The following is a 19,590-nucleotide window of genomic DNA, read 5'->3' as shown; positions in this document are numbered from 1 at the left end:
ACCCTCACATACACACACACACACACACACACACACACACACACACACACACACATACACACACACACACACACACAACACACACACACACACACACACACACACACACACAACACACACACAACACACACAAACACACACTGCAGTGTAAGCAAAAGAATGTCAGAAACCAAACATGTTTATCATAAATTGGGTGAAATAAGTTCATCTAGAAACCTTGATCTCTCTGAAGATACAGTACAACATCACCGCAGCCAACTAGCAGCATCAGTCAGTCTGATGAGTGTGTCACTTTGTTTATTTATTGATTCAACTCTCCCTGGATGGCACAGATTGGAGGTTTCACTGGCCTGCCTGCCCTTCACATCTCTTGTCTTCTTCAAGGCCAGGCCTAATGTGTGTGTACGGGTGTGTTTTTGTGTGTGTGTGTGTGTGTGTGTGTGTGTGTGTGTGTTGTGTGTGTGTGTGTGTGTGTGTGTGTGTGTGTGTGTGTGTGTGTGTGTGTGTGTGTGTGTGTGTGTGTGTGTGTGTGTGTGTGTCTGTGTGCACATGTATGTGTCTGTGTGTATGTGTGTATGTCAAATTTCAATCAAATGTATTTATAAAGCCTTCTTACATCAGCTGATGTCACAAAGTGCTGTACAGAAACTCAGCCTAAAACCCAAACAGCAAGCAATGCAGATGTAGAAGCACGGTGGCTAGGAAAAACTCCCTGGAAAGGCCGAACCTAGGAAGAAACCTAGAGAGGAACCAGGCTCTGAGGGGTGGCCAGTCTCTTCTGACTGTGCCTGGTGGAGATTATAACAGAACATGGACAAGATGTTCAAATGTTCTTCGATGACCAGCAGGGTCAGATAATAATAATCACAGTGGTTGTAGAGGTGCAACAGGTCAGCACCTCAGGAGTAAATGTAATTTGGCTTTTTCATAGCCGATCATTCAGAGTATCTCTAGAGAGTTGAAAACAGCAGGTCTGGGACAAGGTACATGTCTCGGTGCGCGAGCGTGAAAAGAAACACCATCTGACCTATAATCTACTTTTATGCATTAGTGTCGTCCTCTGAGGCTCCTAATGTGATATAGCCTCTGAGGCTGTTCTGACTGTAGTTTGAGTTCTCTCTGAGTTACCAAGTGTCTAATGCTTTGATGCTGGTTTTTGATAGGAGATCATCATTAGGGCAGTTAGTGGCTCTTTGGAACTGAGAATGGGGTTGGTGCTCCAATTGACCTTATGACACAGATGGCAAGGACTCTGAGACACCTTGCTGCCCTGCCTTCCTCCGGACTGCTCCAGAGACCATCTTGCTCTCCCCATTTGACCACCTCCCTCCGATGACCACTTCAGGCCTGCACTTTCCGCCCCTCCACATGACCTTCCATCTCATGAATGATGTTGTTGTTTTCTAAATTGCTTGTTATTTTTTGTGTTGCTTTAAAGCGCTTTGAGATTCATTATGTAATGAATAGTGCTATAAAAGTTAAATTAATTATTATTATGATGTTGATCTAGCTCTCACAGCTTCTGTGTGTGCATGTGAGTGTACGTGCATGTCCGTCGTGTGTATGTGTGAATGAGCGCATGTGTATGTGTGTAAAACGTGTGTGTGTGAGAGATTCAATGTTACACTCTTTTGAAAAAAGGGCTGCAAAGGGGTTATTTGGCAGTCCCCATAGGATAACCTTTTTGTTCCAGGTAGAACCCTTTTTGGTTTCAAGTAGAACCCTTTTGGGTTCCATGTAGAACCCTCTGTGGAAAGGCTTTCTTCGTGGAACCTAAAATGGTTTACTTGGATCCAAAAAAGCTTATTCAAAGGTTTCTCCATTTTAGGTTCTAGATAATACCTTTTTTAAGAGTGTATTCTCCTGTGTTTGTATCTTCCAGAGGGCAGATTAGGAAGTTGGTAGTGGACCAAGGAGGAACCAGCTCAGTCCTCACCTCCACTATGAGAAGGAGGAGCTAGAAGGGTGAGACACCTGACACCTCATTAACCTTTATCTGTGTGTATGTGTGCTTAGCAATTGAGCTCATACCTTTTTCAGCACAGGAGTCGGGCAACCATTGTTCATGTGCAAGTGTGTTATATATTTTGTGTGTGTGTTGTTTGTATGAGCATATTTGCATGTGTTAGCACAATATGTGTACCACACAGGTTTGTTTCACGAGATAATGCCAAGTGGTTCTTTCTTTCTAGTGTGTGTAAGTGTGTATGTGTTTGTCATCCTGGCCTGTTCTGGTTCAAATGGATAGAGATCTACATTAATAATGGATCGCCAGGTAGGCCTGAGACAGGTTGAGGGGGGTCTACTCTGTCATTGTGTGTGGTGTGTGTGTGTGTGTGTGCGTGTTGTTCTCACTTTCCTCTGTAATGAGGAGAAAGCTGGATAGAGAACTGAACACACCCTGATGATTTGACTCTTCTAACTCTCCTATAACACATTATTCTGACAACTATTTAATATTATTAGCTGTCGACTCACATCAAGTACTTTGCACTGAAGTTCATCAAGGTACTGACACGCGCACACACACAACACCACACAACAACATACACAAACACAGACACACACACACACACAACACCACACACAGCCTCCAACATGTGGCTCCAAAAGGCTGTTGTGTCATGCTGTATTCATGATTGCCTACAGATGAGATTGGGCAGATTCAACAAATTCAACAGCTGCTGATTCCTGACTACTGTGAGCCTTTAGAACATTAACTCTTATTTACTTCATCCTGCCCTTAGCTTTTTTTAACTTGTCCCATTTGTGCTGGATAAGCTAAATCAAGCTTACCTAAAAATATTTAATAGAAAACGATGTAGGACCCATGTTGAATATGCACCATTGCACCAAGCTAAATCACAATACATTGTGTTCACTCTCTCTCTTTCTCTGAGTTTTTATAGTGCTGATGTTGAGGGCTATTAAATCTGTCTCTCTCCCTCTCTCTGATCCACCTCTTCTCCTCTCTGTTCCTCTCTTCTACTCTCTGATCCACTCTTCTCCTCTCTGATCCACCTTCTCCTCTCTGTTCCACCTCTTCCTCCTCTTCTGTCCACCTCTTCTCCTCTCTGATCCACCTCTTCTCCCTCTTCGATCACCTCTTCTCCTCTCTGATCACCTCTTCTCCTCTCTGTTCACCTCTTCTCCTCTCTGATCCACCCTTTCCTTCTCCTCTCTGATCCACCTCTTCTCCTCTCTGACCCACCTCTTCCCCTTCTGTTCCACGCCCTCTCATCTGATCCACCTCTTCTCCCTCTCTGATCCACCTCTTCTCCTCTGTCCACCTTCTTCTCCTCTCTGTTCACTCCCTCTCTCTCCAGGCCACAGGCACTCTGTTTTTGGCGGTGAGTATGCCCATGGGTAGACAGAGCCACCGCCCCACCGCCCCACGCGTCACGCCACCGCAGAAAGGACCAGGAGGGCAGGGAACGCTAAACGCAGGCACGGACGAAGGAGGGAAGAGGGGGCCTCAGCCATTCCATGGTGACCATAACACACACAAGACTCGTCTATCCTCGGGAGACCTATAAATTGATTTGATTCAAACAAATTTTCCCTAAACTTAATCGAAACCTTACCCATAACCTATAACCAAACCCTAAACCTAACCCTAACCCTAAGTTAACCGCTAATTGTAACCCTAACCCTAAAACCTAACCCCTAAGCTAAAAATAACCCACATGGTCCTCAGTGGGGACGTGGAAGGGGAAATTTTTCCTTGTTTTTATTATCCTTGAGGGAGACTTGGGGGATTTTAGGTCCCAACAAGGATAGAAGAACAAGACCACACACACGAAGTATCACTGTACACCGTGAGCAATTTGACTATGTTCAATCCAAACAGCATCATGTGGAATTTCACATGAAATCCATAATAAAGTTTCTGTGTCCATGTAATGAACATGGACCACTAACTGTACATCAATGTCCAAGGTTGCTTGTCTGCTGATCCGATATGGGAGGAGAATCTCTGCAGTTCTTATCCCTGGGTTGTTCTGTTGGAAGGCCATTTCACCATGTGTTAAGGCTTAACCTACGGTATCTATATATTCCTCCTGTTAGAGAGAGGATGGTAAACAACATCAAGTCAATAGTGCATTCACAGGCCAGGCAGGCAGCTAGGCAGTGGTGTGTGACCACTGTCACTTCACAGGGCTGTGGAACACTGAATAATTGCAACTGCCTCAGCACCCAGGCTAATAGTATGATAAGCATTGCTGATTAGGCAGCCCAGAGCGGGCACTGGCACACATAAAAGCACACACAACACTATTGTGTCAGTGGTGGGGGGACGGGGGGGGGACGGGGTTCCATCTGCCAATATGGCTGAAATACTGTGTAATATTCTTTGAGGTCAACAAGAATTTCAGTCAATAATCCTCCATCAACACAGGCAGGAAACAATTTGTAAATATCTAAACAGTCTCTCCTATCATTATTTACTCTGCTTCTCTTCTCAACCCACACATCCTATCTCTCTCTGGTCCCGCATTATTTACCTCGTCTCTCTATCTTGCCTTTTTCTCTCTCTCATCGCTCTCGTCTGTTCATGGCAGCTTCTCTTCACTTCCCTGCCTGTTATCTCTCTCTCCCGTCATTCATCCTCTCTCTATCATCCTCTTCTCTTTCTCCTCTTCATCTCTCTCCTCCATGTAGCACTCCTGTCCAGGCGTGTCCAGTTCATCTGGGACAGAGGAGGATTCCTGACATGTGTCCCAGCAGCTCTTCACTGAGGCTGGATGAATCTGTGTTCAAAGAGAGGGCAAGGACGCAGAGGTGGAAAGAAACTGCAGGTCAGGGAGGGACAATAGGAGTGTGTGGTAAGCGTGAGGCTTGGTGAGAATCCCTACATTTGCTTTAAAGCGCTAAACATCTCTCTCATCCTGTAGGTGGTTTGATAGTTTGAGGAGCGACGGTGGAGATGGAGGAGAGAGGTGAGTAACCCTATGGTGGCCACGCTGTCCTCCACAGCCTCGTTTGAAAGCTGCGTATGCCATCATCAAACGCAGTGTGCTGCTGGGACATGCCAGGACCAACACCATCGAGGAGATCGCAGGTTAGTTCAGACAACACACAGACAAGGGAAGAGCGGTGGTCGCAAGTGGTAATGCTCCCTGGCTCCAGACACATGTATGACTCCACCAGAGCAGGGGTTCAATTCCCATATCTACGCTTCCCACTGCTCACCTCTGATCTCAAATCTTTCCAGAATAACATGCAAATTACAAACAATTATAATATAAACCTACACAGATAAATATCTTTCAATGCATATAATTGACAGAGAATCAAAAAGTCCAGTTCAAGAGATGGTAAATTTCACATTCGCTAGCAGTTTCACACACAAAACCCCTCAACAGCTGCTATGACAGACCAATATACAAATTCCCCAAAGAAATATGACATATGTAAGGTCATTAGCTTTACTCTTGACAAGGCAATTGTCAACCAATATTAGCTAGAACTAAGTGCCCTAAATTTAATATAAAGTCAATTACAGTCAAATGAGAGATGGATGGGAGGGCTAGAGCAGTGAACTGTGTAGTCTCACATTTTCACCATACGGGTGACAGGTAAGCAGCAAGGCTGAACAGGTGGCTCCTGCTCTTTCCATGCTGAACCTTCACTCACGTCCACTGTCTTACTAGATGTGATGAGTGAGATGATGTCCTACATGCATACCAGAGACTGTCCTGTAATTGTCTTTATCATGCCATGACATTACAGAGTGTGCCTGAGAGGAGGTGGGGTCATAGTCTAGACATCAACAATGGCAGTAGATCACAGTACAGAAGCACATTGTAGATGAGCGATTAGTGCTTTTTTTGAGGTCAGTTCAAGTTTCGGGTTCGATTATGACAAAAATATCACGGTTTCAGTTTAATTTTTCCTGCTCATTAAAAAATGGGCACGCACCTTTTTTTTTGTCAATCTATGATTGTTTTTGTGGTGTGTCCTGGATGCAGAGTTGGTGTTGGACCAGCAAGAGGCGTCCATGAGCGTGGACGACAGTGTGAGGCTGAAGGTAAGGGAGCGCCCTGCTGAAGAGACACCACCACCAGAACGAGAAGAAGAGGTCCAGGCCCATTCACCAGCTCATCGTACAAATGGTGAGCTCATTTTGCCCGATGCCGGAGCAAGCACTCTGAACCCACCATGGAAAGAGGGTGGGTACCAGGAGAGAAGGGTTGGGTGGAAAGGCAGAGGAAGGTGGGAGGAGGGCAGAGAGAAGTGTGCGGAGGAAGGCGCAGAGAGAAGGGTGGTTGGAAGGCATGAGAGAAGTGTGGGAGGAAGGGCAGAGAGAAGTGTGGGAGGAAGGGCGAGGAGAAGTGTGGGAAGGAGGGGCAGAGAGAAGTGGTGGGAGGAAGGGCAGAGAGAAGTGTGGGAGGAAGGGCAGAGAGAGGGAAGGGAGGATTTAGAAAGCAGGTTTGGACATTTTTGTCAATGATCCTTGCCTGGAGCGAGACGCTGATTTCCGTTAATGGGCCCAGCTTGCTAGGGTCAAAATTGGCTTTATCGTAAAATTATGAAAATACAAATGTGCTTTTTGTCTTAATTTAAGGTAGGGTTTAGACATTAGGCGCTAATGTTGTGTGGTTACGTTAAAGGTTATGCTAATATCTGATTGCTATTTAATTGTTCTGTGACAGTCAGTGACCACTCTGCGCAGAGCTACTTCCAGTCATGAGTACATTCCAATAAATTGCCAACCTGCCTGATGGATAGGGGGGGAAGAGGGAGATGTGAGGGGGAGGGAAAAAGTGAGAGAAGAAAAGTGAGGGAGGAGTCAAACAGAATGGGTTGACAGATAGAAATAGATGGGGAGAGAGAGAGAAGAGGTGGGCCTATAGTAACGTAATGACAGCCTTTCTTTTGATGTGTCAAAAGTCATAATTGAAACTTCCGTTTAGTCACTGCCAGAATCAATAAAATTGTCCCAAAGAGAAACTGTCTGATATACTTAGCTGAACAACGATTAGTTCACTCTCTTGGCAGAAGTACAGAAGGAAAATGTAACACCAGCCACCTCCACAACACACTCCTCCACACCGTCTGATCCTCAGGTCCAACTGTCTCTCAGCCTCCCCCCAACATAGAGGTAACAACGGAGCCAACCACGAAAAGCCAAGTGGACCTTAGCAAGGTACGTGTGTGGTGTGTGCGTGTGTTTGTACGCGGTTGAGTGCACTCACTGCATGTCTGGATCAGAGAGCTGTGAAGCTAAAGGATGACTGGTGTAAATGACTGCCGGACTAAAGGATGACTGGTGTAAATGACTGCCGGACTAAAGGATGACTGGTGTAAATGACTGCCGGACTAAAGGGTGCCTGGTGTAAATGACTGCCGGACTAAAGGGTGACTGGTGTAAATGACTGGTGGACTAAATGACTGGTGGACTACTCGGAGTGCCAACACCTCCTCCCTGTCAATCAATCAATCAAATGTATTTATAAAGTCCTTACATCAGCTGATGTCACAAAGTGCTGTACAGAAACTCAGCCTAAAACCCCAAACAGCAAGCAATGCAGATGTAGAAGCACGGTGGCTAGGAAAAACTCCCTGGAAAGGCCGGAACCTAGGAAGAAACCTAGAGAGGAACCAGGCTCTGAGGGGTGGCCAGTCCTCTTCTGACTGTGCCTGGTGGAGATTATAACAGAACATGGACAAGATGTTCAAATGTTCTTCGATGACCAGCAGGGTCAGATAATAATAATCACAGTGGTTGTAGAAGGTGCAACAGGTCAGCACCTCAGGAGTAAATGTAATTTGGCTTTTCATAGCCGATCATTCAGAGTATCTCTAGAGAGTTGAAAACAGCAGGTCTGGGACAAGGTAGCATGTCTCGGTGCGCGAGCGTGAAAGAAACAACCATCTGACCTATAATCTACTTTTTATGCATTAGTGTCGTCCTCTGAGGCTCCTAATGTGATATAGCCTCTGAGGCTGTTCTGACTGTAGTTTGAGTTCTCTCTGAGTTACCAAGTGTCTATGCTTTGATGCTGGTTTTTGATAGGAGATCATCAGTTAGGGCCAGTTAGTGGCTCTTTGGAACTGAGAATGGGGTTTGGTGCTCCAATTGACCTTATGACACAGATGGCAAGGACTCTGAGACACCTTGCTGCCTGCCTTCCTCCGGACTTGCTCCAGAGACCATCTTGCTCTCCCCATTTGACCACCTCCCTCCGATGACCACTCAGGCCTGCACTTTCCCGCCCCTCCACATGACCTTCCATCTCATGAATGATGTTGTTGTTTTCTAAATTGCTTGTATTTTTTGTGTTGCTTTAAAGCGCTTTGAGATTCATTATGTAATGAATAGTGCTATAAAAGTTAAATTAATTATTATTATGATGTTGATCTAGCTCCTCACAGCTTCTGTGTGTGCATGTGAGTGTACGTGCATGTCCGTCCGTGTGTATGTGTGAATGAGCGCATGTGTATGTGTGTAAACGTGTGTGTGTGAGAGATTCTAATGTTACACTCTTTTGAAAAAAGGGCTGCAAAGGGGTTATTTGGCAGTCCCCATAGGATAACCTTTTTGGTTCCAGGTAGAACCCTTTTTGGTTTCAAGTAGAACCCTTTTGGGTTCCATGTAGAACCCTCTGTGGAAAGGCTTCTTCGTGGAACCTAAAATGGTTTTACTTGGATCCAAAAAAGCTTATTCAAAGGTTTCTCCATTTTAGGTTCTAGATAATACCTTTTTTAAGAGTGTATTTCCTGTGTTTGTATCTTCCAGAGGGCAGATGAGGAAGTGGTAGTGGACCAAGGAGGAACCAGCTCAGTCCTCAACATCCACTATGAGAAGGAGGAGCTAGAGGGTGAGACACCTGACCACCTCATTAACCTTTATCTGTGTGTATGTGTGCTTAGCAATTGAGCTCATACATTTTTCAGCACAGGAGTCGGGCAACCACTGTTCATGTGCAAGTGTGTATATATATTTGTGTGTGTGTGTGTTTGTATGAGCATATTTGCATGTGTTAGCACAATATTGTGTACCACACAGGTTTGTTCACGAGATAATGCCAAGTGTGTCTTTCTTTCTAGTGTGTGTAAGTGTGTATGTGTTTGTCCATCCCTGGCCATGTTCTGGTTCAAATGGATAGAGATCTACATTAATAATGGATCCGCCAGGTAGGCCTGAGCAGGTTGAGGGGGGTCTACTCTGTCATTGGTGTGTGTGTGTGTGTGTGTGTGCGTGTTGTCTCACTTTCCTCTGTAATGAGGAGAAAGCTGGATAGAGAACTGAACACACCCTGATGATTTGACTCTTCTAACTCTCCTATAACACATTATTCTGACAACTTTCTTATATTATTAGCTGTCGACTCACATCAAGTACATTTGCACTGAATGTTTATCAAGGTAGCTGACACGCGCACACACACACACACACACACACATACACAAACACAGACACACACACACACACACACACACACACAGCCTCCAACATGTGGCTGCCAAAAGGCTGTTGTGTCATGCGTTATTCATGATTGCCTAACAGATGAGATTGGGCAGATTCAACAAATTCAACAGCTGCTTGATTCCTGACTACTGTGAGCCTTTAGAACATTAACTCTTATTTACTTCATCCTGCCCTTAGCTTTTTTACTTGTCCCATTGTGCTGGATAAGCTAAATCAAGCTTACCTAAAATATTTATAGAAAACGATGTAGGACCCATGTTGAATATGCACCATTGCACCAAGCTAAATCACAATACATTTGTTCACTCTCTCTCTTTCTCTGAGTTTTTATAGTGCTGATGTGAGGGCTATTAAATCTGTCTCTCTCCCTCTCTCTGATCCACCTCTTCTCCTCTCTGTTCCACCTCTTCTCCTCTCTGATCCACCTCTTCTCCTCTCTGATCCACCTCTTCTCCTCTCTGTTCCACCTCTATCTCCTCTCTGTTCTACCTCTTCTCCTCTCTGATCCACCTCTTCTCCTCTCTGATCCACCTCTTCTCCTCTCTGTTCCACCTCCCTCTCTCTGATCCACCTCTTCTCCTCTCTGATCCACCTCTTCTCCTCTGTTCCACCTCTTCTCCTCTCTGTTCCACCTCCCTCTCTCTCCAGGCCACAGGACTCTGTTTTTGGGGGTGAGTATGCCCATGGGTAGACAGAGCCACCGCCACCACCGCCCCCACGGCTCACGCCACCGCAAGAAGGACAGGAGGGCAGGGAACGCTACGCAGCAGGACGAGGAGGGAGAGGGGGCCTCAGCCTCTCATGGTGACATACACACACAAACTTGTCTATCCTCGAGGAGACCTAAAATTGATTTGCATTCAAAATCAAATTTTCCCTAAACTTAATCATAACCCTTAACCCATAACCCTAACCCAAAACCTAAACCTAACCCCTAACCCTAATTGTAACCCTAATTGTAACCCTAACCCTAAACCTAACCCCTAAGCTTAAAATAACATTTGTCCTCATGGGGACGTGGGAAGGGAGAATTTTCCTTGTTTTATTATCCTTGAGGAGACTTTGGGGGATTTTAGGTCCCAACAAGGATAGAAGAACAAGACCACACACACAATGTACACTGTACACGTGCAGCAATTTGACTATGTTCAATCCAAACAGCATCATGTGGAATTTCAATGAAATCCTATATAAATGTTTCTGTGTCCATGAATGAACATGGACACTAACTGTACATCATGTCCAAGGTTGCTTGCTGCTGATCCATATGGGGGAGAATTCTCTGCAGTTCTATCCCTGAGGTTGTTCTGTTGGAAGCCATTCACATGTGTAGGCTAACCTACGTGTCTATATTTCCTCTCTGTTAGAGAGAGGATGGTAAACAAATCAAGTCAATAGTGCAGCACAGGCCAGGCCAGGCAGCTAGGCCAGTGGTGTTGATCCATGTCACCTTCACAGGGCTGTGGACACACTGCTAATGCAACCTGCCTCAGCACCCCAGGCTAATATTGATAAGCATGCTGATTAGGCAGCCCAGAGCGGGAACTGGCACACATAAAACACACACACACTATTGTGTCAGTGTGGGGGGGACGGGGGGGGACGGGGTTCCATCTGCAATATGGTCTGAAATACTGTAATATCTTTGAGGTCAACAAGATTTCAGTCAATAATCCCTCCATCAACACAGGCAGGAAACAATTGTAAATATCTAAACAGTCCATCTCCTATCATTATTTACTCTGCTTCTCTTCTCAACCCACACATCCTATCCTACTACCTCTGCTCCCGCCATTATTTCCTCTCTCTCTATCCTTCCTTTTCTCTCCTCTTCATCGCTCCTCTGTTCATCTCTCTTCACCTTCCCTGCCCTGTATCCCTCTCTCTCCCCTCATCATCTCTCTCTATCCATCCTTCTCTCTCTCCTCTTCATCTCTCTCACTCCATGTAGACACTCCGTCCCAGCGTGTCCAGTTCATTCTGGGGACAGAGGAGGATTCTGAACATGTGGCCCACGAGCTCTTCACTGAGCTGGATGAGATCTGTGTCAAAGAGGGCAAGGACGCAGAGTGGAAAGAAACTGCCAGGTCAGGGAGGGACATAGGAGTGTGTGTATGCGTGAGGCTTGTGAGAATCCCTACATTGCTTTAAGCGCTAAACATCTCTCTCATCCCTGTAGGTGGTTGAAGTTTGAGGAGGACGTGGAGGATGGAGGAGAGAGGTGGAGTAAGCCCTATGTGGCCACGCTGTCCCTCCACAGCCTGTTTGAGCTGCGTAGCTGCCTCATCAACGGCAGTGTGCTGCTGGACATGCAGGCCAACACCATCGAGGAGATCGCAGGTTAGTCAGACCAACACACAGACAGGGAAGAGCCGGTGGTCCAGTGGTAATGCTCCTGGCTCCAGACACATGTATGACTCCCCACCAGAGACAGGGGTTCAATCCCCATATCTACCTTCCCACTGCCTCACCCTCTGATCTCAAATCTTCCAGAATAACATGTCAAAATACAAACAAATTATAATAAAACACTACACAGATAAATATCTTCAATCAATATATTGAACAGGAATCAAAAGTCCAGTTCAAGAATAGGTAATTTCACATTCCTGCAGTTTCACACACAAAACCCCACCTCAACAGCTGCTACTGACAGACCAATTACAAATTCCCCAAAGAAAATATGACATATGTAAGGTATTAGCTTTACATTGACAAGGCAATTGTCACCATATTGCTAGACTAGTGCCCTAAATATATAAAGTCATTACAGTCAAATGAGAGATGATGGAGGGCTAGAGCAGTGAACTGTGTCTATCTCACACATTTCACCATAGGGTGACAGGTACACAGGCAGGCTGAACAGGTGGCTCCCTCGCTCTTCTCCATGTGACACCTGTCAGCTGCACCTGTCACCTGTCTGTCTAGATGATGTAAGAGCATTGTGTCTAACAGCATACAGAGACTGTCCTGTAGTCTTATCATGCATGACATTACAGAGTGTGCTGAGAGAGAGGTGGGGTCCTAGTCTAGACACAACAATGAATATCACAGTACAGAAGCACACTTTAGTGATGAGCGATTAGTGCTTTTTTTGAGGTCAGTTCAGTTTCGGTTCGATTATGACAAAATAATCACGGTTTTCAGTTTAATTTTCCTGCTCATTAAAAAATGGCACCGACCATTTTTTTTTGTCCAACAATCTATGATTGTTTTTGTGGTGTGTCCTGGTGCAGATATGGTGTTGGACCAGCAAGAGGCGTCCCATGAGCTGGACGACAGTGTGAGGCTGAAGGTAAGGGAGGCCCTGCTGAAGAGACACCACCACCAGAACGAGAAGAAGAGGTCAGGCCATCACCAGCTCATCCCTGACATGGTGCGCTCATTTGCCGATGCCGGACGCAAGCACTCTGAACCCCACATGGAAAAGAGCGGTGGGTACCAGGAGAGAAGGGTGGGTGGAAAGGCAGAGAGAAGTGTGGGAGGAAGGGCAGAGAGAAGTGTGGGAGGAAGGGCAGAGAGAAGGGTGGGTGGAAGGGCAGAGAGAAGTGTGGGAGGAAGGGCAGACAGGAAGTTGGAGGAAGGGCAGAGAGAAGTGTGGGAGGAAGGGCAGAGAGAAGGGAAGGGGAGGATAGAAAGCAGGTTGACATTTATTGTCATGAATCTTGCCCTGGAGGCAGAGCTGATTTCCGTTAAATGGGCCAGCTGCTAGGTCAAAATTGGCTATATCGTAAAAATTTATGAAAATACAAATGTGCTTTTTTGTCCTAATTTAAGGTTAGGGTTAGACATTAGGGCTAGCAGTGTGGTTACGGTTAAGGTTATGTAAATAATCTGATTGTATTAATTGTGTCTGTGACAGTCAGTGACCACTCTGCAGAGCTACTTCCAGTACATGAGTCATTCCAATAAATGCCAACCTGCTGATGGATAGGGGGGGAAAGGAGGGAAAATGTGAGGGGGAGGGAAAAGTGAGAGAAGAAGTGAGGGAGGGAGTCAACAGATGGGTGACAGATAGAAATAGAGTGGGGAGAGAGAGAGAAAGAGAGTGGGATATAGTAACTAATGACAGCCTTCTTTGATGTGTCAAAAAGTCTAATTGAAACTTCCGTTAGTCATCTGCCAGGAATCAATAAAATTGTTCCCAAAGAGAAAATGTCTGATATATTAGCTGAACAACGATTAGTTTCACTCTCTTGGCAGAAGTACAGAGGAAAATGTACCAACAGCACCTCACACACACTCCTCCACACCGCTCTGATCCCTCAGGTCCAACTGTCTCCCCTCAGCCTCCCCCCACCAACATAGAGGTAAAAAACGGAGCCAACCACGACAACAGCCAAGTGGACCTTAGCAAGGTACGTGTGTGTGTGTGCGTGTGTTTGGTACCGCGGTGAAGTGACTCACTGCTGTCTGGATCAGAGAGCTGTGAAGATCACACCAGACACACACACAGAGAGAGAGCGAGAGAGAGAGAGAGAGAGAGAGAGAGAGCCATCACCTACAGAGAGATGAACCTGGAGAAGAGTCCCCTAAGCAAGCTGGTCCTAGGGCTCTGTTCACAAACACAAACACACCCCACAGAGCCCCAGGACAACAGCACAATTAGACCCAACCAAATCATGAGAAAACAAAAAGATAATTACTTGACACATTGGAAGAATTAACAAAAAACAAAGCAAACTAGAATGCTATTTGCCCTAAACAGAGAGTACCAGTGGCAGAATACCCTGACCACTGTGGACTGACCAAATTAAGGAAAGCTTTACTATGTACAGACTCAGTGAGCTAGCCTTGCTATTGAGAAGGCCGCCGTAGGCAGACAGGCTCTCAAGAGAAGACAGGCTATGTGCTCACTGCCCACAAAATGAGTGGAAACGAGCTGCACTTCCTAACCTCCTGCCCAATGTATGACCATATTAGAGAGACATATTTCCCACAGATTACACAGATCCACAAAGAATTTGAAAACAATCCAATTTTGATAAACTCCCATATCTACTGGGAGAAATCCACAGTGTGCCATCACCAGCAGCAAGATTTTGACTGTTGCCACAAGAAAAGGGCAAACCAGTGAAGAACAAAACACCATTTGTAAATACAACCCATATTTATGCTTATTTATTTTAACTTGTTGCTTTTAACCATTTGTACATTGTTACAACACTCATATATATAATATAAATTTGTAATGTCTTTATGTTTTGAAACTTCTGTATGTGTAATGTTTATCTTAATTTGTATTGTTTATTTCACTTTTGTATAATATCTACCTCACTTGCTTTGCAATGTTAACACATGTTTCCATGCGAATAAAGCCCCTTGGAATTGAATGATGAATTGAGAGAGAGAGAGAGACAGAGAGAGAGAGATATATATATATAGAGAGAGAGAGAGATAGAGAGAGAGAGAGACAGAGAGAGAGAGACAGAGAGAGAGACAGAAAGAGAGACAGAAAGAGAGGGAGCTAAGGACCGAGAGAGCTAAGGACCGAGAGAGAGAGAGAGAGATATATATACTCTTAGTCTCTCATTGATCTAATCCTTATGGGAGCCAACAGCAAATACTTCTGTCCGAGGAGAAGTGGCCAAATATAGACAAATGCATATTGTACAACAGAATCAAAATTAAACTCACCACCATACATATGGACCTCGCCATTACAGTGACTTGCACACCAGTATAATATAATCAATGTACAGTATTACACAGACCTCAGCACACAGACATCCCCTGACTTGCTGACTGGGTGATACTGTGTGGCTGCTATGCACCATCCTGCTGGAATCAATCACTGGTGTCAGTCAGGGAACATCTGGGCCACACAGCGCCCTCCAGGGAGGAGCAAGGGTACTACACATTGTCTTATTATTACTGAGCCACATCCTGTCCCAGGCAGCCTTTATCATATATAACATTATTCAGATTTAAGGATGCATCTCAATACTCTATAGTGGTTTAATCTCCTTGTCTCCTTCCCTTCACCTGCACTGATACGCATCATCAAACTGGTGAAAGCATATTCCTGATTCTGTATCCACTATGTGTTCTCAGATCAGTACAGATGAAGACGAGGAGAAGAAATCACTTTAGACTAAGGACTAGAAACCCAAGAAACCCAAGGCCTGAACTCATATAGTAATACTGTAAATAGAAACACAAGCATAGTATAGATAGACAGGTGTGATACTGCAGCTATGTAGCCTACTGTGGCAGTATTTAATACTATATTAATGGCTTTTTGTCTATAGGTCAGGGATTTAGTTGAAGCATTCAAAAACCTCCTTCCTCTCCTCTCACAGGTGGACATGCACTTCATGAAGAAGATTCCTACAGGAGCCGAGGCCTCTAACGTCCTGGTGGGAGAGCTGGACTTTCTGGAGAGACCTGTGGTGGCCTTCGTACGCCTCTCCCCTGCCGTACTGCTCACTGGCCTCACTGAGGTCCCCATACCCACCAGGTAGTCTACTGTGTTTGGTGTGTGTGTGTGTCTGTCTGTCCTGCTCACTGGCTTCACTGAGGTCCCAATACCCACCAGGTAGTGTTGGTCCTATTCTATGATTCTAATGCATTCATATGATAATGTTAGTAAGGGGATGATTGGCAAAAAGCAGTTGGTGACTGAGGTGTGTAGAATCTTCAGTAAATTAACAGAAAATGACAGACAATATTCTGGTCAGATAGGACAGCCACCCGATGCTTTCATAGCATTGTAGCGTTGCGTATGATAGCATAGTAGTATCCAGTATTGTTAACCCAGTCACTGTTGCAGGTTCATGTTCATCCTCCTGGGCCCAGACGGAAAGGCTCAGCAGTACCACGAGATTGGCCGCTCCATGGCAACCATCATGACTGACGAGGTAAAGTTCAACAAAAGTCTACATTCATCCTCTTTAACACTAAACATTCAGGGGGTAAATGGCAACTCTTGGCAACCCTAGATAGAGTTACAGAAAGTGCCAGTTTGTGTGCCAGATCTTTGTCCTTGTTCTGTGTCAGATCTCAGTTGGCACAGACAATTCATTACCTCCTATCTTTATCAGATCACTCTCTCTCTCTTTCTCCCTTCCTCTCTCTCTGTCAGATTTTCCATGATGTGGCATATAAAGCTAAGGACCGCAGTGACCTGCTGGCTGGTATAGATGAGTTTCTGGATCAGGTAACCGTTCTTCCCCCCGGGGAGTGGGACCCGTCCATCCGCATCGAGCCCCCCAAGAGTGTCCCCTCTCAGGTAATGTGACTATGGTAATGTGACTGTGGTAATGTGACTGTCCCTTTGGCTATATCTTACTGTATGGTTTAAGTGATCCATTAAACAATGTGGAGCAAACATGAGCACCAGTATGCTTAATTTGTAATGGTTTGTGGCAAGGCTTTTTGTGATTGGGGTTCAAATTGTTCTGTTTGTTCCTGATTGGCTGCTGATGCTCATTGTGAGTTGTTTGATTGGTTGTGTGTGCAGGAGAAGCGGAAAATTCCGGGGATGCCCAACGGTACGACCTGCCCTGTGGAAGAGGAGTTTCACGCAGAACATCATGGTCCTGAGCTCCAGAGAACAGGAAGGTATGTTACTCTGAACAACAAACAGGGTTAGGAGTTAGGCTTAGGTTTCTGCTGCTGGGGAACTCAATCAATGCATAAGAACAAGGATCTTGCCCACAGTATTGCTATTTCTAAATAAAAGTGAATGTATTGTCTAAATGGAGACAAACAAGCAATATTTTTGTTCTTGTGACTTTGACTGAGTTATTTTTGTATTTAACTTTTTATTTTGCCTAATTGAGCTTTGAACTCATAAGGTGATGTATTGATATTGGTACTGCTCTCCTCCCACTCCTCCTCCCCCTCTCCTGTGTAGATTGTTTGGGGGTCTGATCCTGGACATTAAGCGGAAGGCTCCATTCTATCTGAGTGACTACAAAGATGGGTTGAGTCTTCAGTGTGTTGCCTCCTTCCTCTTCCTCTACTGCGCTTGCATGTCCCCAGTCATCACCTTCGGAGGCCTGCTGGGGGAGGCTACGGAGGGACGCATTGTAAGAACACACATATACAAATGTGACCGACCACCTCAATTTGGTCTTGTGTTGCAAAATTTGAAATGGTGTTTTTTACATTGGATAAAAGTAGAGACTCTCAGCTACAAAATGGTATATCATACACTACAGTTGAGGAACAATGGGAAAGTAATTCTGCTTTGAAAGTTGATAAACTTCTAACCCCACTTTTGAGAAAATAGCCCTTGAATGTTTTGGTAAACCTACTGTGGAGCTCTTCTTTATCTACACCTATTCAGCATCGTTCACACCCTCTTAAGCCTTAGCCCCACCCATCTCTTTAAGGATTCACATGTGATGCCATGTGCTAAACAGAGTGAGTAAGGTAGTGTAGATAACAACCAGAGATTTCAAGACGAAAAGTGGTGAAAGTAGTAGCCTACAATAAGGAAAAATGCCAGGTAAAAATACACTTTATCTAGTCCTTTGCCTATATCCTAATCTGACGTTGGTGCAGGTCATGTTGTTTTTCACATTACCGCCTCTGGTAAACACACACTATAAATCTAAGGTTATTTGTCACATGCACAGGACACAGTAAGTGTAAACGTTACAGTGAAATGGTTACTTGCATATTTGCATAGAGCAATATCAAAAATAGAGTGTCTAGATAAAAATATTTTATAAATATTTTATAATTATTATATGATGCTTACCCAGACACACTTGTCTAAACTGATGGCTCATGTGAAAGAAATGCAATCTGTAATCACCCCCCCGACACACCTGGCTGGGTCATGTGATCATCTGGCCAAGTGGAGTCTTTTGTTTAGACATGTAGCTAGTTAGCTAAACAATGAACCATAATCCCAACCAACACAGTACAAATGGGTTGTCATAGCTAGACACCATGCATGAAATGCTGTAGTATGAATCTGCAGGTAGCTAAAGCTAACCAACTAGGTTCAATGTTATAACTAGGCCATAGGCTCTAACTAGCAATGCAAATGGCTTTCTGAGATACAAATAATATTACTACACAGATCATACACGTAACGTTAGCTAGCGTGCCAGCAAGCTAACGCTAGCTAGCTAACAGGACGTTTTAACTTACAATAAAAAAAGTGACTTTCTGGAAAAATTTGAAACTTATAATATCTGAAAATGTAGCTACACTCAAACCCGTATACATGGAGGTACTCTTCACGACAGACTGGAACCACTTTAACTAAGTAAGTTGTCTTCCTGTGTCGTTTCCGTTTTGTTTGTGGCTACAGCTTGTTTGGCCCGTTGTGTCAAGTGACTCCGTTTCATACTGACCATTTGCAAAAAGTAGTTCATCACAACTTTTTCCCACTGATCTTTGTCGATGTCGCCTGCAATATTTAGGGCAGCAATGTTATTGAGAGCAGTAGCAACACTTTTGCAGTTCTCCATGGCTAACGTTATATCTTTAAAAAAGAGCTGTGGTAGCAAGGATTATATACACACACTGAGGAGCTCATGTTATAGACAGAAGCATGCTACATGGCAGACCAATCCAAACTCATCTCTCGGTATATCCAGCCCATCCATTATCTCAGCCAATCATGGCTAGCAGGAAGGGTCCTGTCTTTTTCCATGGCTAAACCAACGAGGCTCATAATTTAACAATTGTATTCGTATTTATAGATGCTATACAAGTTTGTTATTAAGGCATATCAAAGTCCACATGTTCACGAAGGCATTTCTGCAACAACAACAAAAATATTTTGATCAGCAACCAAAAAATTATGTTCAAATGCCTATCCTGTGAAGTAGTGACATGCTACATACGCCTAGCTTCCTGAAACGGGTCACAAATAAGTTCACACACACTCACAGACTCCTGCACTAGTGGTGCACGGGTCAGCTGTTTGTTCGCCCGCACCTGCCCGCAATTGCTAATAACCCATCCGCAAATGCGCAACTATATGTGATAAAATGAAAATCTGAGGCCCACACCCTAACCCGCTAATATAGAAAATGCACTGTAGGCTACAGTCAGAATCGGAGGGACGTTTTTTGTTGTTATTATTTAGATACAGTCCCTTCAGAAAATATTCACACCCCTTGACTTTTTCCACATTTTGTTATAGCCTGAATGAAAATTTTTGATTTTGTGCCACTGGCCTACAGAGT

General features: G+C 44.7%; 1 protein-coding gene across 1 annotated transcript in view; it reads left to right on the top strand.

The window, feature by feature from the left end:
* slc4a8 (solute carrier family 4 member 8) overlaps positions 1–19,590 on the top strand; it is a 61,822-nt gene that overhangs the window by 24,594 nt on the left and 17,638 nt on the right. Inside the window, exons 2-12 of the mRNA XM_023996687.2 lie at positions 8,744–8,825; positions 10,085–10,240; positions 11,388–11,523; positions 11,616–11,776; positions 12,673–12,870; positions 13,706–13,794; positions 15,739–15,896; positions 16,209–16,296; positions 16,521–16,667; positions 16,899–16,999; positions 17,295–17,469. Coding sequence (XP_023852455.1) covers positions 8,744–8,825; positions 10,085–10,240; positions 11,388–11,523; positions 11,616–11,776; positions 12,673–12,870; positions 13,706–13,794; positions 15,739–15,896; positions 16,209–16,296; positions 16,521–16,667; positions 16,899–16,999; positions 17,295–17,469 — 1,491 coding nt within the window. The remainder of the gene's footprint in view (positions 1–8,743; positions 8,826–10,084; positions 10,241–11,387; positions 11,524–11,615; positions 11,777–12,672; positions 12,871–13,705; positions 13,795–15,738; positions 15,897–16,208; positions 16,297–16,520; positions 16,668–16,898; positions 17,000–17,294; positions 17,470–19,590) is intronic.

Source organism: Salvelinus sp. IW2-2015, linkage group LG11 (genome assembly GCF_002910315.2).
Source record: "Salvelinus sp. IW2-2015 linkage group LG11, ASM291031v2, whole genome shotgun sequence".
NCBI lineage: Eukaryota > Metazoa > Chordata > Actinopteri > Salmoniformes > Salmonidae > Salvelinus > Salvelinus sp. IW2-2015.
This window is presented reverse-complemented; position numbering and strand designations above follow the sequence as displayed.